At 36.5% G+C, this 18,365-nt stretch overlaps 3 protein-coding genes across 3 annotated transcripts; 1 reads left to right on the top strand and 2 right to left on the bottom strand.

Annotated features, from left to right (window-relative positions):
* The first annotated feature begins 730 nt into the window (after nucleotides 1-730).
* Nucleotides 731-5,790, top strand: LOC137959872 (pheophytinase, chloroplastic). The gene is made up of 5 exons (XM_068807276.1): nucleotides 731-1,901; nucleotides 3,717-3,943; nucleotides 4,489-4,680; nucleotides 4,800-4,956; nucleotides 5,463-5,790. Exons 1-5 carry the CDS (start codon nucleotides 1,128-1,130, stop codon nucleotides 5,703-5,705), a joined length of 1,593 nt encoding a protein of 530 aa, XP_068663377.1. The 5' UTR covers nucleotides 731-1,127; the 3' UTR covers nucleotides 5,706-5,790.
* A 3,923-nt stretch (nucleotides 5,791-9,713) lies between these two features.
* LOC137959713 (uncharacterized) lies at nucleotides 9,714-11,124 on the bottom strand. The gene is made up of 3 exons (XM_068807047.1): nucleotides 11,078-11,124; nucleotides 10,773-10,828; nucleotides 9,714-10,593 (listed from the first exon to the last, which is right to left on the bottom strand). Exon 3 carries the CDS (start codon nucleotides 10,576-10,578, stop codon nucleotides 9,949-9,951), a length of 630 nt encoding a protein of 209 aa, XP_068663148.1. The 5' UTR covers nucleotides 10,579-10,593; nucleotides 10,773-10,828; nucleotides 11,078-11,124; the 3' UTR covers nucleotides 9,714-9,948.
* A 1,256-nt stretch (nucleotides 11,125-12,380) lies between these two features.
* Nucleotides 12,381-13,828, bottom strand: LOC137959712 (uncharacterized). The gene is made up of 2 exons (XM_068807046.1): nucleotides 13,811-13,828; nucleotides 12,381-13,328 (listed from the first exon to the last, which is right to left on the bottom strand). Exon 2 carries the CDS (start codon nucleotides 13,311-13,313, stop codon nucleotides 12,693-12,695), a length of 621 nt encoding a protein of 206 aa, XP_068663147.1. The 5' UTR covers nucleotides 13,314-13,328; nucleotides 13,811-13,828; the 3' UTR covers nucleotides 12,381-12,692.
* Nucleotides 13,829-18,365: the final 4,537 nt, after the last annotated feature.

The raw sequence follows: 18,365 nt of genomic DNA, 5'->3' as shown, positions 1-18,365 counted from the left end.
ATATAGTGTGTTAAAGTTAATATTTGATAGATTTTTCCTGTTTAATCATGACTCTTTTATGTTAAAGAACACCATATATTATCAATAAATAAATAATTAAATAAATATATTATATTCGTTTATGTTATTTTTAATGTTATTTATTTATTTTTTATGATTAATTATGTACACAGTTAATTGACTCACGTAATTATTATATTAATGTACAATAAACATTAATCTTGAACTAATATAACATATAATTAAATTAATTAATATATTAATATATTTTAGTTATACATTAAATTAGTTATTCGTATAGTAATAATGTTTATTTTACCTAATCTAATGTTTAAGTGTTATATTTTAATTAAATATACTTTACAAGTTACTAATTCGAAAGTGAAGGCCTTGTTCGTTGCTGCTGTGACACGCCTCCGAGATAGAAACTTTGCGTAGAAAACCTTCCAACTTTATTACGACGTATTCCTCTTTTTGTTTTTTTTTCTGTAGAAAGAAATACATTGGCGAAAATCTTGGTCGCCCATTACATAATCGTGTGGGCTACCTTTAGCAAGGGCTTAGTTTCACCCCATCCCCTGTCACGTGTTTTAGATTTTTCGCTGCTTTCCGTGTCGGTGTCGGAGTCGGAGAAATAAAATTCCGCATTTTCTTCTTTTAAGAAAGCTGAAAGACAAAAGGACCCGTTGAATTTTGGGAAAAATCTCGTTTATTGTGGTGGTTCGATTTGCTAACCGTCTTTAGAATTTCGTTGCTTTTCTGTTATACTCTTCCAAATAGTGGAGCTGTTGCGTCTTCCCTTGGATTTTGTTTTGTGATCATCGTTTGATTACGTCTTGAGTTGGTCAAGCTAAGCCTTCTACTGGTGTTTTTGACGAAGGTATTAATTCGGGAATAGAAAGAGCTGAGCTCTCGTGATTAATTTGTTCTGAACAAGCTTCAAGTTGTCGTTTCGGAAGCTCGATAAAGGTTTCGTGTTAATTGTTCCTTCCAGTCGCGTAAGTCTTGATGCTGCTTGTATTCGATTACCAGTTGTTATTTTTCAGTAAATTGTGAGCTCTCAGTGTGTCTGCGTTTCTGCCCAAATGATTTTATTTTTGCTCAATCGAGATAAGCGCTTCTGAGAAATGGAACTGCTTTCCATTTGCCGTACGTCTTCGCCGTGTTGTCTTCTTGATACTTCAAACTGGAAGCATGTAGAGAGGGGTTTGAATTTGAACCAATCGAAGCTTTTCGCACCAAAGAAAACCCATTTTCTTTCTGCTGACGTCAGCTATGGATGTAGATCAGTGGGAGTTTCCAGTCAGGGGCAGTTAGGTAGTTCCGAAATTCAGAATATTGATCAACGAGAAGGATCCAGCTTGTTGGGTCTTCTCAAAGGATTTCCAGATGGTGTCAAATCCTATAGTTCGAGTGAAAATTGTAACTATTACGTAGCTGATGAAATAGAGGATCTAAGAGATGTCTCCGACCGGGAGGATATTGTTACTAGGGTTCGAATTCCCGCTTTGCCAGATGAATCTGAGAGCAACCGTGGGTCCCCTATTTCTAGTTGTTTCTGGGAATGGAAGCCAAACTTTACTGTTCACTATGAGAAATCTGGGATGGAAAATGTAAATGCGCCAGCAGTTGTTTTTCTTCCTGGTTTTGGGGTTGGTTCATTTCACTATGAAAAACAACTGAAGGATCTGGGCCGGGAATTTAGAGTTTGGGCTCTGGATTTCCTTGGTCAAGGAATGTCATTACCTTCGGAAGACCCTGCTCCTTTGCCTAAATCAGCAAATGTGTCAGAAGAGAAGGATTCTGTGTGGGGCTTTGGTCAAGAAACTGTACCTTGGGCTGCTGAGCTGGTCTACTCGATTGATCTCTGGAGGGATCAGGTTCGGTATTTCATTGAGCAGGTACTTTTTCAACTTTGTCTAGGTTTATATTTTTTAATTAGCTTTGCATGTCGTGAAAGTGTAAAATATTTTGTTTTATGACTTATTTTTGGGTAAATCTCATGAGAAATATGTGCTGCTTTTTTTCTTTTTTTCTACTGTCTCATGACCTTTATTTTGTTATGGTTTGATCATTATCCCTAGCATACCTTTTTATAATTCCATCATCACTTGAAGAGTTCTTCTAACTTTTAAAAGTGACATATGATCGTCTCATGAAGTTTGCCTATTTGAATTGAAGAGACAGCAAAGCTCCATGACATTGTAAATGCCGGAATTTGGTGCATCCAATTTTTAGTTTGGGCTGACTTATTCTCGTTCTAGATCAATTGAGGTAGTTGCACACCATCTGAAAAAGGAGTTTGTTAGCATGAGCAGTGCATGTGTCAACATTCAGAAGGGGAAACGACAACCTTATATATGTGGATCCGCAGACACCTTTGACCGCCATTTTGGTAATAGCATGGCCTCCCCAAGAAAAACACTACCGCATCTGATCTAAGATAGATTCTTAAACAATACCATTTAAAAGTATAATGGTTACCAATGTGGCAGCTGGCACCATAAGGTTTGTCTTTTTTAGAATCAGCATTGCCTGGTTCTTTTTCTTTTCTGAATGTTCAACCCTTACCTCGGTGAGACTTGAACCCAAAATCTCACACTAGAAACCCTCCATGTTGCCATTGATCCAAAGTCCCAATCCACACATCACCTGGAACTTCATCATCTGCAGAGGATGAGAAGATGATGTTGTCTCTTGTACTGTCTTACATGTTTGTGTAAATTCTTGAATAGTCTTTCCAGTTAGAATCCTCAAATATATTCTATTGTGCTTGCTATAAAAAAGCTGCAAATACTTTTGACATCATAATTTTCTAGCAGTTTAGGTTGCACAAGGTACCATGGAGAAGTGTCTAATCTATCCTTAGATAAGCAGGGAAAAAATCAAAACTTAATATTGAATTCAATACTTGTGATATCCTAATTTTCTAGCAGTTTAGGTTGCACAAGGTACCATGGAGAAATGTCTAATCTATCCTTAGATAAGCAGAGAAAAAAACAAAACTTGATAATGAATTCTCTGTGTTGTTGTTACTGATTCTGTTTAACACTTATTTCTACTTTTATTTGAGGCTGACTGTCGCTAGATCATCTGAAAATTTATGGGAAAAATTTCTTTCTGACGTCTAGATAGGTGAAAAATGAAAATTTTCAAATGTAAAGAATGAATAGGAATGAATGAGGAGAGTAGGCCAAATCTTGAAGACGTTGGAGGATGCCCATGGTCTTAGTTTATTATTTTTTCAAGAAGGTGAGTCAGTAGAAAAAAAGTAAGTCAGTTTTTTCCTCTCTTAGCATGGGAAAAGAAATTGGGAGGGATCAAGCTTTGGCCTACAATTTAGAAAAAGTGAAATTGGATTTAGAGAAATATATTTCTTGAAAATTTGGGCTATATATAGAAATTATAAATGGTCTGTCGGCTAATTAATTTTTTTTGAAGTGGCTAGATGTATCTCAGAAAAGTATTTTGTAACCTGGTCCTGGTTGTTCTCAGAAATCTGCATATTCTGAAATGTCAAAGCCATAACAGAAATTTGAAAGAAAGTTTCATCTATAAATGGAAACTAGGAGAATGACATGGAAGTTGAATTTGAAATCATTTCTAAATGAAGATTATGCATGTTGTCTTGTGCCTTGAATAGTTAAAATGGTTTTGATTATGTATATATAGTTAGTTGGACTTGCATATCTGATGAAGACTTGACACTATCACAGGTTATTGGTGAACCAGTTTATATTGTTGGGAACTCTCTTGGAGGATACGTGGCTCTGTACTTTGCAGCATGTAACCCACAACTTGTGAGAGGTGTGACACTTCTCAATGCAACACCGTTTTGGGGGTTCCTCCCTAATCCCACTAGGTCCCCAAGACTGGCCAAAATTTTCCCGTGGGCTGGAACATTCCCTCTGCCTTCTCGTGTGAAGAAGCTTGTAGAAGCTGTGTGAGTCTCTTACGTCGTCTTATATTCATCCTTTTTTCTTTGCAGCAAATTCTGTCTATCTGGGTTGACTCTGTTTACTCTTTAAAAGATGGTTTTCTTTTTTGTGCTCTGTGGGTTCTTTGAAACAGTTCTTCCAGGATCATGATTTCATGGTCCCATATCCTCTGTGAAGCCAACCATTTGGCTGATAACTTATTAAATAATGGGTCCAATGGCAATATCTTTATTGGCGGAGACTCCATTATTTTCTTCTCCTTTTAAAGAATTTCATGTTGCCATTGCCCTAAAGAAAAAAAATGAAAAGGAAACAGATCCAGAAATATTGCAAAGATCCCGTTAAGGACAGGTTTTGTTGTTCATATGTCAAGGGTAGATAAGGTTTTGTGCATTGTATTGAATTAAACCACAAGCTCCACCAGATCTTATTAGTTTACTTTCATCTATGCCATTGCTCTGTGTCCGGAGAAAGTTGTTTAAATCGCTGTACCGTTTATTATTTTACCTTCAACGTGGTTCCTAAGAATGAGGTATTGTTGCCAATGCAGCTGGCAGAAAATTAGCGATCCAAAAAGTATACATGAGATACTGAAACAAGTGTATGCTGATCATTCGACAAAAGTTGACAAAGTCTTTCTGCGGATACTTGACACAGCACAGCATCCCGCAGCAGCTGCATCATTTGCCTCAATCATGTTTGCACCAAAAGGAGAGTTATCCTTTGAGGAAGCTTTGTCAAGGTAATCGTGTTTCTTTATTTTTTGAGTATTTGTATCTTATTCATGTGTTATAGTGCTGGGAGCAGAAAAAGGTTATTAAACAATTTGTAAATAGCTTATTAAACAATGAGCATTGATAGGTGTCAAATGGAAAATATACCAATTTGTCTCATATACGGGAAAGAAGACCCTTGGGTAAAGCCCTTCTGGGGCCAAAAGGTCAAACAGCAGGTACCCGAAGCTGGATATTATGAAATCAGCCCTGCAGGTCATTGCCCCCATGATGAGGTTCCTGAGGTAAAATTATTGATCCTTTATTTCAGTTCACTTGTTTAGGTTAAGAGGTTTGTCATGACAAAATACTTCAAAGTCTTTCTGATTTTGGTCAGATAACAACCCTGAAAAGTATTCGGACCTGGATTTGGTCCAATTGAAATCTAGGCCAGGTCAATTTTCCCCAGTCCAGAAGCTAGACTTGACGTTTGCAAGAAATAGAAAAGATGAGTCCGACCCTTGACCCAACTTACTGTTAAGGAATAATCTCACATGGATTAGTGAGTAGAAGATGTTGAGTTTATTAGTTGCTAAGTTGGCTAGTCATTTTGGGATAGGATTTGGACCCAACTTCACATGGTATCAGAACAGGTTGAGTCAGCTGAATCATGACAAGTTGCCCTGAAGAGTGAATAAATTCTGGACTCACTTGGCCATGAAGTGGTTCACTGATCATTTCTCTTTGTACTGAGTTTCATATAATCATTTTCCTACTATAAACGGAGCATTTAATCATCCTCTTCCAACAGGTTGTGAATTTTTTACTGCGTGGGTGGATCAGGAACCTGGAGACGGAAGGTTCAGTTGCACTGCCTCTACTTGATGACCCTGAATCTGTTGACAATGGGTTCTCCAGGGACCTGGAATTCGTCAGGGATGGATCAAGGAAATCAGTTCGTGTACGGTTCTTTGGCAACAAGTATTCCATTTTGGACCAAATGTTGTCCTTCACAAAGTCTTGGATGGAGAAACTACGTTTTACCACTAGATAGTACTAGCTATTATTCTTTTCTCTTCAGTTGACGTGCCGTTTCATGTATAGCTTCAATTGTATTCTGATTGTTACATGTATAACATTCTAGCATTTACACAATGTGTGAGCTACACAAAGAAACACGTTTGGCTGTACGTAGATAGATAGATACATGTAAATATCAATCAAGAAAGTATTTCATAAAAATAAATGTAAAATAAGAATAAGTCAAGTTTTAAATTATTCAATTCAAAATTTGACAGTTAACCTAAAAATTGGGCTATAACAATTATGTTCATGTTTCTTTTTTTCATTACTAGAAACAAGTATTAGAAAAATATCCTGTCAATTTAGGTGAATTAACTTATTTGATGTATATGATGAAAAAAATAGGGCTATAAGAAAAACAATGTCCATGTGATGTGAGTATAATTTTTGAATTTTTTTCATTGATTAATGATGTTAGGAATTAGACGCCTTAATTCTAAAGTAACAAGAGCAATAATAATAAAAGCGGAAGAAAAGAAAAAACATAATAAAATTTATACAGGTTGGCTTCGAGGTGAGACTACGTCCTGTTTTTCGCCGCTATAGTAATCCACTATGAAGATGAAATACTTTACAAAGAGAAATCGCACACTTACAGGTGTTTCTCTTTAACCTCTTGGGGTGTAACTCGAGATGCTCCTCGGTATAAGATGATAAAACCCTAATAGCGGCGCCCCTAAATTATAAAGAAAAAATTAAAGTAATCGTATTACAAGAATGAAATTCCCAAACTGTCCTAAATGAAATAACAGTTAATATATCGTGGATCGGGTGAGGACAGGTCCCCTACATCCCTGGGAGGGGGGCGCCCCCACCGCGACCTGACCGCGCAGGTCGATTCACGACCAACTCAGTGTAAGGCGTTAATTAGACTCCACAACTTAACAAATGATACTGTCGATCTAATTAATAGAGTTTGTAGTTTGATTTACTTTTTTAAAATTGATTAACATTTTGACCTCTTCAACAGGGACAATGGGGTCTTTCACCTTGTATAAAATGTAATATGAAATGAAGCAGCCTTTTTAATTTTTTGTATTGGGTTTCATGATCCTGATGAAACGAGAGGTTATCTTTGTTCCAAAGGGAGTTTGGTCTGTTTATGTCAAGGTCGTGGAATCAATCAACCAATCTCACATTTCTCATAATATGAGTTGTAATCATTTTTCTGATAAAAAACACAATATCCAACCATCTATCCCCACAAATCTTTCTCTTCTAAAATCATTTCTGTGGTTCTACTGATCACTGTTACTTTGTTGCTGTAAGACGAATTATCATTTCCGAGAGTCTGAGTTGCAAGTAGGCCACCCACTCACATCGCAAATACGAGTGTCTTTTTATCTTCTTCTTCTTCTTCGTTTTTTTCTTTAATTAGCAGCAGTAAAGAATCATTCGCTGGCACAATTTCTTCAGAAGGCAAAGAATCTTAGATTTTTTTGCAGTAGAAACGCAAAAATCAATTTAGGATTGATTCAAGTAGCAGGAACTAACACTCTTGTCAAGATATATCAGTCATAATGACTATAAATAAAAAAGAAATGTACCTGTGCAGTCTAGTATCTTTAAGCTTAAAGATACCATTACCTGCTCTGCTCTAGGTGACATTTTGAATATTTGGGTTTTAACATTTAACCATAGTGAACATCGAATTTCAGGGGCTCATATCATCTGTGAGATTTTTCAAGCTCCGATGGGTTGCAGGTCAAGAAAGGTGTTCTCTTTCCCTTTGTTTTTTTTTCTCTTAATTGGGTCGGCCGGATTGGATTGGTATTAACATTTAGCAGAGTTGTTTTGCTTGGGTGGTATGGCAAAGATTGTGAAAATCAATGAAATGAAAGCTGAAAAAGTGGAAAACACGTGAAATTTCTCAGTGAAAATACGCTTTGCCGAAGTCCTTTCTTTGAACGAGATTTTGCAAAATGATGTTGCAGTTATTAAATAGCAGCACTCCATCTCTGCTCGTATCGCCAGTGGTCCAATCTCATCCTTGGTCATAAAAAGGTTCGTGTGCAATCTTGTCTGAGAGCTCCTAGTTCGTTATCATGGTGCCAGCCTGAGGAATGGCCCAAATACAAGCAGAAACCAATCGGTTTTGGCAGTTTGATGAAAAATCAAACAGTTGGGTGGAGTTGAAATTGCCTTTGAAGTTGAAATCTTGCGTCAATGACAACTGTACCATATAGTGGGTTCAATTTTACTATGGAGGACAGAGAAAAACCGGCTGAGAGCGATTCTAAATCGGATGATGAAGCTACAGCACTAGTGAACAACTCTGATGCTGTTTTGCCTTTAAGACGAAGAATTTCGTTAACCAAGATGACAAAAAGGATCTGTTTGGATCACGGGGGAGAGTGGGTCGATTTATGAGAGATTCTGGAATGGAATTCAGTGGGTAATTGCACCTCATGATCTACCAGTCTCAGCAGGCTTCGCAGTATCTGTTTTCATCATCAACCAGACAATCTTTAGTCTGTCAGAAGCAGGGACTTTGTACCAGGTAATCGGCTTAGACGCCACAAGATAATTTCCAATTTTTGCCCAAAGATCATTCTCGTGTTGTTCTGTTAATTTAGTATCTGCTGTCCTCATCACTAACCTCGTGGATCTCTCTCAGCTTATTCTTTTCTTCCTCTTTTCTTCAGCTTCGGTTGGATGAGAATTCGCAGCCAGTTTGGACTGATTTTATGCCCATATTTGGATCTAGCATGCGTGGTGCTGATACCGATTCGAACTCCAAATCTGGTTCTGTTTCACGTGATGGGGAGTGAGTACTCTTAGAGCAGGTTATGATATTTACAGCATTTCTTTTATCAACTCTACGTCTTCATGATTACTTCCTATATTTTAGAGTCTGGGGGATTTCCATCCAAAATCTCAGAGTCCCTAAGTGAGTGTTTTCTAATTCAATGGAAACCTAAGCATAATGAAGTCATAGTTTGAGCTTTAGCCTCTTTTTACTTTTCCCATGAGATATTTCTGTACATGAGATCATGAATGAATCCATTAACAGGAATTTGGGAATTTGCTATTACTATCAGGAAAGCCTACTTCACCACAGTAAATGGACTATTGTGAGAGCTATGTCAAACTCAGGGTCCGAGGTAAGCCAATCTATGCTCTGATTCATGGAGAATGTCTGCATTCAACTTGATCTTGCACAGGTGGGCAAGACATGGCCGACCACCAGGTGGAGATGTTGCAGCTATAGCAGATGCAGCCAATTTTAGACAAGATGCTGTGTTTACCGTGAGGTAAGCTTTCTACTGTTCCATGGAAGCAGGTTAAATTTTGAGAAATAGATGCTTATGGCAATTCAATTCTTTTTACATATGGAAAGTTTTCTGAAGCAGATACTAACTTTAAAGTTGTCTTACTGATGAAGTTGAGGATAAAAATGGATCATTTTCCGTGCTGTTATTACTATAAATTTTTTGCATTTTTAAACTGTGATATCTGTACCTGTGAATATGCAAATGATCGAGCATGGGCTAAGAAAAATGTTATAGTGCAGTTCTAGCGGAGATCTTTATGAATTTGACAAAAGCTCAAAACCATCATGGAAGAAACATATCCGCAGTGAAACATTGACAGAAGAAATTTCTTTGTTACCCTCTCCTGATTGTGCTTTGCATGGCTTGTTTGGGTCCAACTCACTGTCACTTTTTCTTCTCACAAAGGTACCTTTGACTTGCTTCAGCCTACTCAGCAAAAAAAAAAAAAAAAAAAAAAACCATATGCATATGAATAATGTTGTGAGATACACATATTAGTTACACATATGAGAACTTAAAATTTCCTCTTTTCTTCTCTTTTTTTTTCTGTTACCAATAATATATTAGATGCTACTATTGATACAGAAATAACTCTTTTAAGTTCAAACATGCTTTTGCTTGATAACAGTTAGCTGAATTGCGAAGAACAGAAGATCTGCAATGGGTGTGGTCACGTACAATTGGCACTCCAACCAGTCTCTGTGTGGAAAATTACTGGACGGCTTTGGCATCATATCATGTTGAATTTTCTCTCACGGGTCCAAGTATTTGAAGGAAAATATAGTGCAGATGAATGTAAGTAAATGTTGTAAGAAAAAAAGAAATCAAGCAGAAGGAATTCTGTAAATACATATGCTTTCATGTAAATAAAAAAAAAGAAGAAGAAGAAGCTCTTTTATTTGGAAGCTCGTCTTCATAGAAGAAGTCGTTTCATGGGATTCAGTCGCCACCAGAGGCACCAGTTTCAGTTGTACCTGGCATCCACACCAGGCCAAACTCATCTTCGAACTTCCTTCTGTTGTAAATCTGTGGTTTATAAGAATCCAATGAGGACAAATGCATGAAGTAAGAAGCTGTGGCTTCCTGGAAAGACCTCGTAGGATTCACCCAACTTGCAGCGCAGTTACTCGAACAACTCCCTAAATCCTTGTCCGAAGCCTCCGAAGGCACGGAAGCTTTCTGGGTACGTGCTCGATTCCGAGTCTCATCGTCCCCAAATTTCAGTGAAGCAGCCAATAGGAGAAGGTTAATATGCTGCTTCGCGCTGTCCCCAAGCCTATAAAATGTACGTCTCTTGTTGTAACGGGAATTCAACCCTCCAGAACCGGCGGGGAAACGTGCATTTACATCCGCCGGCAAATCTTTCTCCACGTATTTAATCAGAGTTGATACGTTTTCTCTTTCGTACTGGGATTCAAAGTGGATAAATCTAAGACTAGTGAGAAGACTGCGCCAAGCATCTGTAGTCACCCACCAATCCAAAATGGCCCCTGAATCTTCCACGTTGTCGAAGAAGGCGTCTTCGTCGTAATGCCCTCCATCCATTTGCGCCAAATCGATATTTCCCATGGGGACAGAAGAACCCTACACAGGAAATCAAACATCCAAAATCGATCAGCTGAAAGTAGTATTCATAAAACGATATATGCAACAACTGTCAACAAAACCTAATTACTCCTGAGCCAGCGATTCAAGTCAATGTTGACTTTCTATGATATGCCATAATAAAAATTCTCCATGGTAAGTGTTCAATTGATCCTTACAGAAGTGATGCTAGCTTGTCCAAGTAATTGAATAATCCAAAATTGAGAACCACAAACTGGATCAGCAAAACAGAATGACGAATTAGTACGAGGGAAACGAGCTAGGCAGAATCAAGCTAAAAGCATAAATCAAGAAACTGACATTGAGAGGAATGCAGGAAAATCAGAAGTACCCAAGAAGAGAATTAACGGGATACATGAAAACTTTCAGAATGAATTCTTTTATGTTTTTTCGCTGCTTCTGAATGTTCTAACAATTGAACCATGGAGAAAATAGAGAAACAGAGATTGAGAAAGAGAAGTACCGGATTGGACGATGGAGGGATATGGGGCAGGGAAGAGAGACGCAGAAATCCGAGGTTAAGTAGGAGAGGAGCAATCGAATTCCTTCTTACAGAAGAAAACTTCTTAAAGTTATTCGAGTTAAAGCAAGTCAAAAGGGCAAGATGCCAGCAAAGTATTAAGAACTGTTGAGAAAGCCTAAAGTCGTTTCATCAAATTGTTTTCGTTTTTTTTTTGTTTTTCGAACTTACTTTTTGCTGTGTATCCTCTCCCGATAGTGTTCTCATCCATGATGCATTTACTGTAGAGAGATCGAGGGAACTTGAGCAGAGTTAATGTACAAGACTATCACATTCAAATGCTAAATTCCAATTATTAGGATGATATTTGATCAAAATTGTCGCCTCATCTTTCTTAAGCCACAAAAAGTTAAAAGAGGTAATAATATATTTTAAAATTTTAACATAAACTATAGAAAATAAATTGAGACTGTGCGAACACAAAAAATTCAATGAAAGAAAAATTATTTCTAATAGAAAATTTATGAAACTGATTCTCTATGATTTGAGCAATGACTTAACCTCGACAAAGTGAAAAAGGACCAATTTAGAACTCGATGGGTGGAACCAACCTTCCTCTTTCTCTCCCGCCAGGACGGAGGTGAGCCTGGTTTGAAGACAGGGGAGGCCGAAGCAGAAAACAGAGGGGTTGAAGCCTCCCCGATCCCCTCTGTAGCTTAATGTAGATCAATAACATGAAATTTAAGATTTGAATTGAAGATGGCTTGGACAGAGAATTAATCAAAGAATTTCTCCTCTTCAATTATAAAGCAGATCGTGGATTAATGAGATTGACGAAAACATCTAATATCTAAGCATAAACTTGTAGAATCGTTTTGGCTGATAATAATCTCAGGCAGTGGGGAAACAAACTCCTCTCGGGCGAATGGTCTTCCGAATCCCAGGTATCTCACGCAGCTTTCCTTCAGCTTTCTTATGTAAGTCAGTTTCCATAACTGACCCAGTCACTCGGTGGTTTCCTGGGTAGATGGTCGTCGTCGGTTGTAACTGATAGCAATTACAACATTTCATCTATTTGATGGAAAAGAGGAGTTTAAGTTTGGATCTAGTCTAGTAGAGGGATGCCATCGACGAGCTTTACGATAGACGAACATCTCCGATCGTAAAAAATTGATCGTCACGACGGGAGGTGCGTTTTTCGTTTCAGTTTTTATGAATTTCATTTAATTCAAGACACCCACATTACAACAACAAAATAATTTTCTGAGAAACTGAATAAATACTAACTTCTGGTTGAGAGCGAAGGAGGCAAACAGATCATTCTTTCTAATAACTGACAGTGCAATAACATTTGAATATCTTTATATCGAGAATGTTTGGATATGGTTGAGACATGACCACTCAACTAGTATGAAGGGTGTATTGGGAAGTTATAATGGGAGTTTATTTTTGGTTGACAAAGATGGCAACCTACTTATCAGAGAAAGGAATAATGGTGAACTATCATGGATCGATTGCACTGCTATGAGGAAGGGAAAGCAGGTGGCTTCTGGACCCCCATGGGATGGCAAACCCGGCAAGGCTCCGATAGTCACTACTGAAGATGCTCTATTCTTTGTTAGCAGAAGACTGCTGCACAGGAGGCACCAGTTTCAGTTGTACCTGGCATCCACACCAGGCTGAACTCATCTTCGAACTTCCTTCTGTTGTAAATCTGTGGTTTTTCAGAGTCCAACGAGGACAAATGCATGAAGTAAGAAGTTGTGGCTTCCTGGAAAGACCACGTAGGATTCACCCAACTTGCAGCGTAGGTACTCGAACAACTCCCAAAATCCTTGTCCGAAGCCGCCGAAGACACGGAAGCTTTCTGGGTACGTTCTCGATTTCGAGTCTCATCGTTCTCAAATTTCCGTGAAGCAGCCAATAGGATATGGTTAATATGCTGCTTCGCGTTGTCCCCAAGCCTATAAAATGTAAGTCTCTTGTCACGGAAATTGGCGGGGAAACGTGCATTTACATCCGCCGGCAAATCTTTCTCCATCTTTTTTATCAGAGTTAATACGCCTTCTCTTTCGTACTGGGAATCAAAGTCGATAGATCTGAGCTTTGTGAGAAGACTGCGCCAAGCATCTGTAGTCACCCACCAATCCAAAATGGCCCCTGAATCTTCCACGTTGTCGAAGAAGGCGTCTTCGTCGTAATGCCCTCCATCGTGTTCCGCCAAAGAGAGATTTGTCATGGTGACAGAAGAACCCTACACACGAAATCAAACATCCCAAATCGATCACCTAAAGTAGTTTTCGTAAAACGATATATGCAACAACCGTCAACACAACCTAATTACTCCTGAACCAGCGATTCAAGTAAATGTTGACTTTCTATGATATGCCATAATACAAATTCTCCATGGTAAGTGTTCAATTGATCCTTACAGAAGTGAGGCTAGCTTATCCAAGTAATTGAATAATCCAAAACTGAGAACCACAAACTGGATAAGCAAAACAAATGACGAATTAGTACGACGGAAACGAGCTAGACAGAATCAAGCTTAAAGCATAAATTAAGAAACTGACATTCAGAGTAATGCAGGAAAATCAGAAGTACCTCAGAAGAGAATTAACGGGATACATGAAAACATTCAGAATGAATTCTTTTATGTTTTTTCCCTACTTCTGAATGTTCTAACAATTGAACCATGGAGAAAATAGAGAAACAGAGATTGAGAAAGGGAAGTACCGGATTGGACGATGGAGGAATATGGGGCACGGAAGAGAGACGCAGAAATCCGAGGTTATGTAGGAGAGGAGCACTCGAATTAAAGATATTCGAGTTAAAGCAAGTCGAAGACAGCACAAAAGTATTAACGACTGTTGAGAAAGCAAAGAATCATTCGTTGTCACAATTTCTGCAGAAGGCAAAGAATCTTAGCTTTGGGAGGTAAGATGAATAGTGATAACAAGACCAGATTCCATTATGACGTGGAAACCGGAAACGCCATTGTTTTTCTAGGGGGGTTAGTCTACAATGAATTTGAAATGAAGTGAAAAATTCAATTCATTTTAAATAAATTGATTCAATTTCAACTCATCCTTGGGTGTCAGTGTAGACGAGTTCAAGTGCACTTGAAAACAAATTCCAATGTTAGTGCCCTCAAATGAAAAATATGATATAAACAAGAGAATGAGTAACCTTTTATAATATACTTAAATATAACATGTACCTAGACAGATAATTAACCAAAATAAACATGATTGCTATACTTATAAGTGATTTAACGTACAGTATTAGAATATATTAATATCCTAATTAATGAAAAACTATATTATATTAATTAATAATTATAGTTTATTATAAATTAATACAATAATTAAGTGTGACTAGAATAAATTATTAAAAATAAATAAAAAAAATAAAAAATAACATAAGTGAATATAATAAATAATGAAAATATTTTTTAATAACGAAAAATATGTATTAACATTAAAAACCACTAATTTAATACAATAATAAAAATTAATATAATAAATAAATAAATAAATTTATCTTCAACATAATATATATTTTATGTATTATTAATTATTAATATATTGTCACAAAATTTAAAACCATTGGTTTAATTAATTATAGCAACGGGATAATTAAACCAAAACAATCTATCAAATATTTATTTTAAAAATATTTTAATTATGACTATTAAATCACAAATTTAATATAGTAATTATAAAATAAATATATTAAAAAAATAAAAATAATTATTTTATAATTAAAAAATATAAATTATTATTTTATTACGATGGTTTAATTTTTCCTTCACTTAGGAAAAATTAAACCATCGTCTTCCTCAGCGGTGGGAGACTACGGTGATGGAGGCGGCACTCCGATGGTATGCCAAGAGGGAGAAGAGAGGAGGCCAAGAGAGAAGAAAAGTCGGGAGGCCGAACGATGGAGGTCGAGAGGGAGAGGAGAGGGCGGAAGGCCGACATGAGGGGGGGGGGGGGGGGGGGGTGGAGGATGGAGCAATGCGCGTCGGGAGACGAAGGCCGAGGGAGAGGGAGAGGAGAAAGGGAAATGAGACAAAAATTTTCCTTTCGGGGCGGGGGGGGGGGGGAGAGATAACGCGTGTCGCGCGCTTCAAGTGGATGCTTTGAAAAAATGGGTTGAATCCAAATTCCCCGATTTTTGCCTGAGAGAATGAAGTGACGTGATTCATTTTTCACGTAATTCATTCTACACTAACCTAGTTATTTAATGAACTAGGTAATGCGGGTGGAATTCATTCTACTTCATTGTGGACTAAACCCCTCCTAAGTAATGGATGTCATCAGAACTGGATTCGTTTGGAAAAAAGAAAAAAGAAAACCCTTGTCCATCATTGTTTAGTCAGTTGAAAACCCCATATGCCTTACTTTAATATTTTTTAAAATTATTTAATCTTTTCTTTTATATTGGTTTTACTGATTTCTAATCTTTTTTAGAATATATACTGTGTTAGGATTTCATCAGTGAGTTCTACACATCACATCTCTCAACTAAAATGTCCTTAGGTAGGGGGGGGGGGGTTAGTGCACAATGTAAGTGCTGAGGGAAATAAAATATAATGAAAAGTACTTTCCCTGGGGAAAGTGAGCGGGAATGTAAAGTATTTGTTTGTGTTAGTGTGCGCAATGAAAAGTGCAGTGTAAAGTACTTGTTTGTGTTAGTGTGCACAATGGAAAGTGTGGTGTAAAGTGAATATAGATTATTTATTAAATAAAATATTTTAATATATCTGACTATCAGAAAATTAAAATAAAATTATTTAATAAATAAAATATATTAAATATAATAATTAAGCAAATGCTTACTTTTATATTATTAAAATTTTAATCAAATTTTAATTTTGTAATATTTAAATATGAAATAATTATACAAATATCGTACTACATAGCGTACTACACAAATATTGTAATAATAAAAATGACAATAATACAAATATAACTCAATCACCTTTTTAATATAAAAAAATATATTTGTTCATACAAAAGTACAACACAAAAAATATTTAGTGGCATTAAAATATAATAGTCAATAATTTCGCCACATCTGAATTGCTAAAACATCTCGATAATATGATGCTCTTGCAGATTGTACTGCGGACTCCCTCTGAGTACTTCTTTGAGTGTCCACATCATCCTCAACATCATCACTACTATCACTGTCTTTATTATCACTTTCATTGTTATCTTCACAATGTTCTCCACCAGAATCATCACTTGAATCATCTTCTTCATCTTTAAATAAATCCATGTAATCTTCTATGCGTATATAATTATGCAATACACAACAAGCAATCACAATTTTTAACTGGACATCAAAATCAAAAGGAGGAGCACATTTTAATATCTTGAAATGAGCTTTTAAAGCCCCAAATATACGCTCGATAGTGTTCCGTAAAGATGAGTGTCTTTCATTAAATAATTATCTTTCATCCGTATGAGTATTATTCCAAAATTCTTGCAAGTGATAACGAATACCTCGATAGGGAGCCAAGAACCCAGGAAGATTTGCATATCCAACATCTACCAAATAATATTTGCCTACAATAAAATATATATCTATTATAATCTAATAAAAAATATATATTTAAATAGACTATATAGAGAGAAGCGATATTTACCTTCAAGAACATAAAGTTTATCTCGTCTGGTTAGTGCTGACTTAAATACACATGAATCGGTTGTTGATCCCTCCCATCCAGCAAGTATATATGTGAATTGCATGTCAAATGTACATGTTGCCATTACGTTTTGTGAGAGAAAACCCTTCCTGTTCCAGAATCTTGCTTGTTCATCTAATGGGATATGTGTTTCAATATGAGTACCATCGATGGCACCAATACAATTCTAATAAAAAAATCATTAATACAAATATATATTTTTATAGTAACTGAAAATTAATCATCAAACGACTTTATATTTACCTTAAAATATGGATAATAGATATCACTGTTCAAGATCTTTGAATGAGTACGTCTTGAGGTCGCTTGATATAATCAGATTGTAGTATGATAATAGCATTTAACACCTTGTTAAAATACTTACTAATTGTCCAATTTCATCTTTCAAACATCTCTGAGGTGACACTGTAAGATTGTTGTTGACTAACAATGACACAAAAATATGCAAGTTGTTCTTCCACAGATATTGTCCTTGTATCAAATAAAAGTCCTCAACTTTTCAATATTCCAGCCAACTTGAGAAAAATAGTTTGATTCATCCTATACACTGTTTGAAATTTAATAGGCGATATTTCTAATGCTTTCTTTAAATATTGTGGACCACCCAAATGATAAGAACATTGTACTTGCCTATTACAATCATTTAAGTATGAATGGACAAGGACAAGTACAATTGTATAAGCTACAATAAAATACATATTTTCTCCCTATCTGGTAGATTATCCACGGGTACCTACAATAGTAAACATTTAATAATGAAACACATGGTTCAAACACGTTCAATAATACACATTCACTATTGACCAGAAATATTTAATAATCAGCGTCATTCATACAAAATCATATGTGTCTCGTAAATATAGGTTAAAACTGTCAACATTTGTATAAGTCTATTACATTGCATTGAATTTAGCCATCAACCAGTCATACTGATCTTCTTGTTTTATCTTCATAAACATATCCTTCTTAGCTTTGGTGTCAAGCAACTTCATGGCAAAATACTTGACTTCTCTGGGCAAGTTAGATAATACCTCGAATACTTCGAACCATGGAGGTTCTACGGGGGGAGTAAATATTTGCATAAGGGTTGATGACATATTGTTAATAGCCTCAACGATCCTGTTAGCATTTTCAACTAATGGTTTAGATCTCTTTCTACGCCGAGTAGAAGAAGTTTTATCCCCATCATTGCTTGGTGCTTTGCTTTTCGGAGGAGCATCACTTGGAGACTCTGTAATGTTGGGTGCAGGGGTCTCCTTGATTACATCATCTTCATCAATGTCATCAATCATTATCCCTTCTACAAAATTCGAAAGGTTATCATCTGACTCTATGCTTGTGTTACTCGCTTTCCCCACGACCATAGTGTTTCCAACCACAATAGCCAATTTTTCATGGAGCGGACAACCTTCCCACCTATATTTGTCGACTTCTCTATGCGTCTACATGAAAAGTTATCGTTTAAAATACTAAAAAGCATGATTAATAAAGCAAGAAATATAACATTCTATGTTACATTTACAAACCTTTATGTAGTCTTGCCACACTGTCTTACTAGCAGTGTGACTTTCTGGG

This window comes from Aristolochia californica, unplaced genomic scaffold, assembly GCF_029961685.1.
Source record: "Aristolochia californica isolate CCGP_79_NKW_82.1479 unplaced genomic scaffold, dmAriCali1.0.hap1 SCAF_3, whole genome shotgun sequence".
NCBI lineage: Eukaryota > Viridiplantae > Streptophyta > Magnoliopsida > Piperales > Aristolochiaceae > Aristolochia > Aristolochia californica.
Note: the sequence above shows the minus strand (reverse complement) of the source record. Positions and strands in the feature narration are given on the sequence as shown.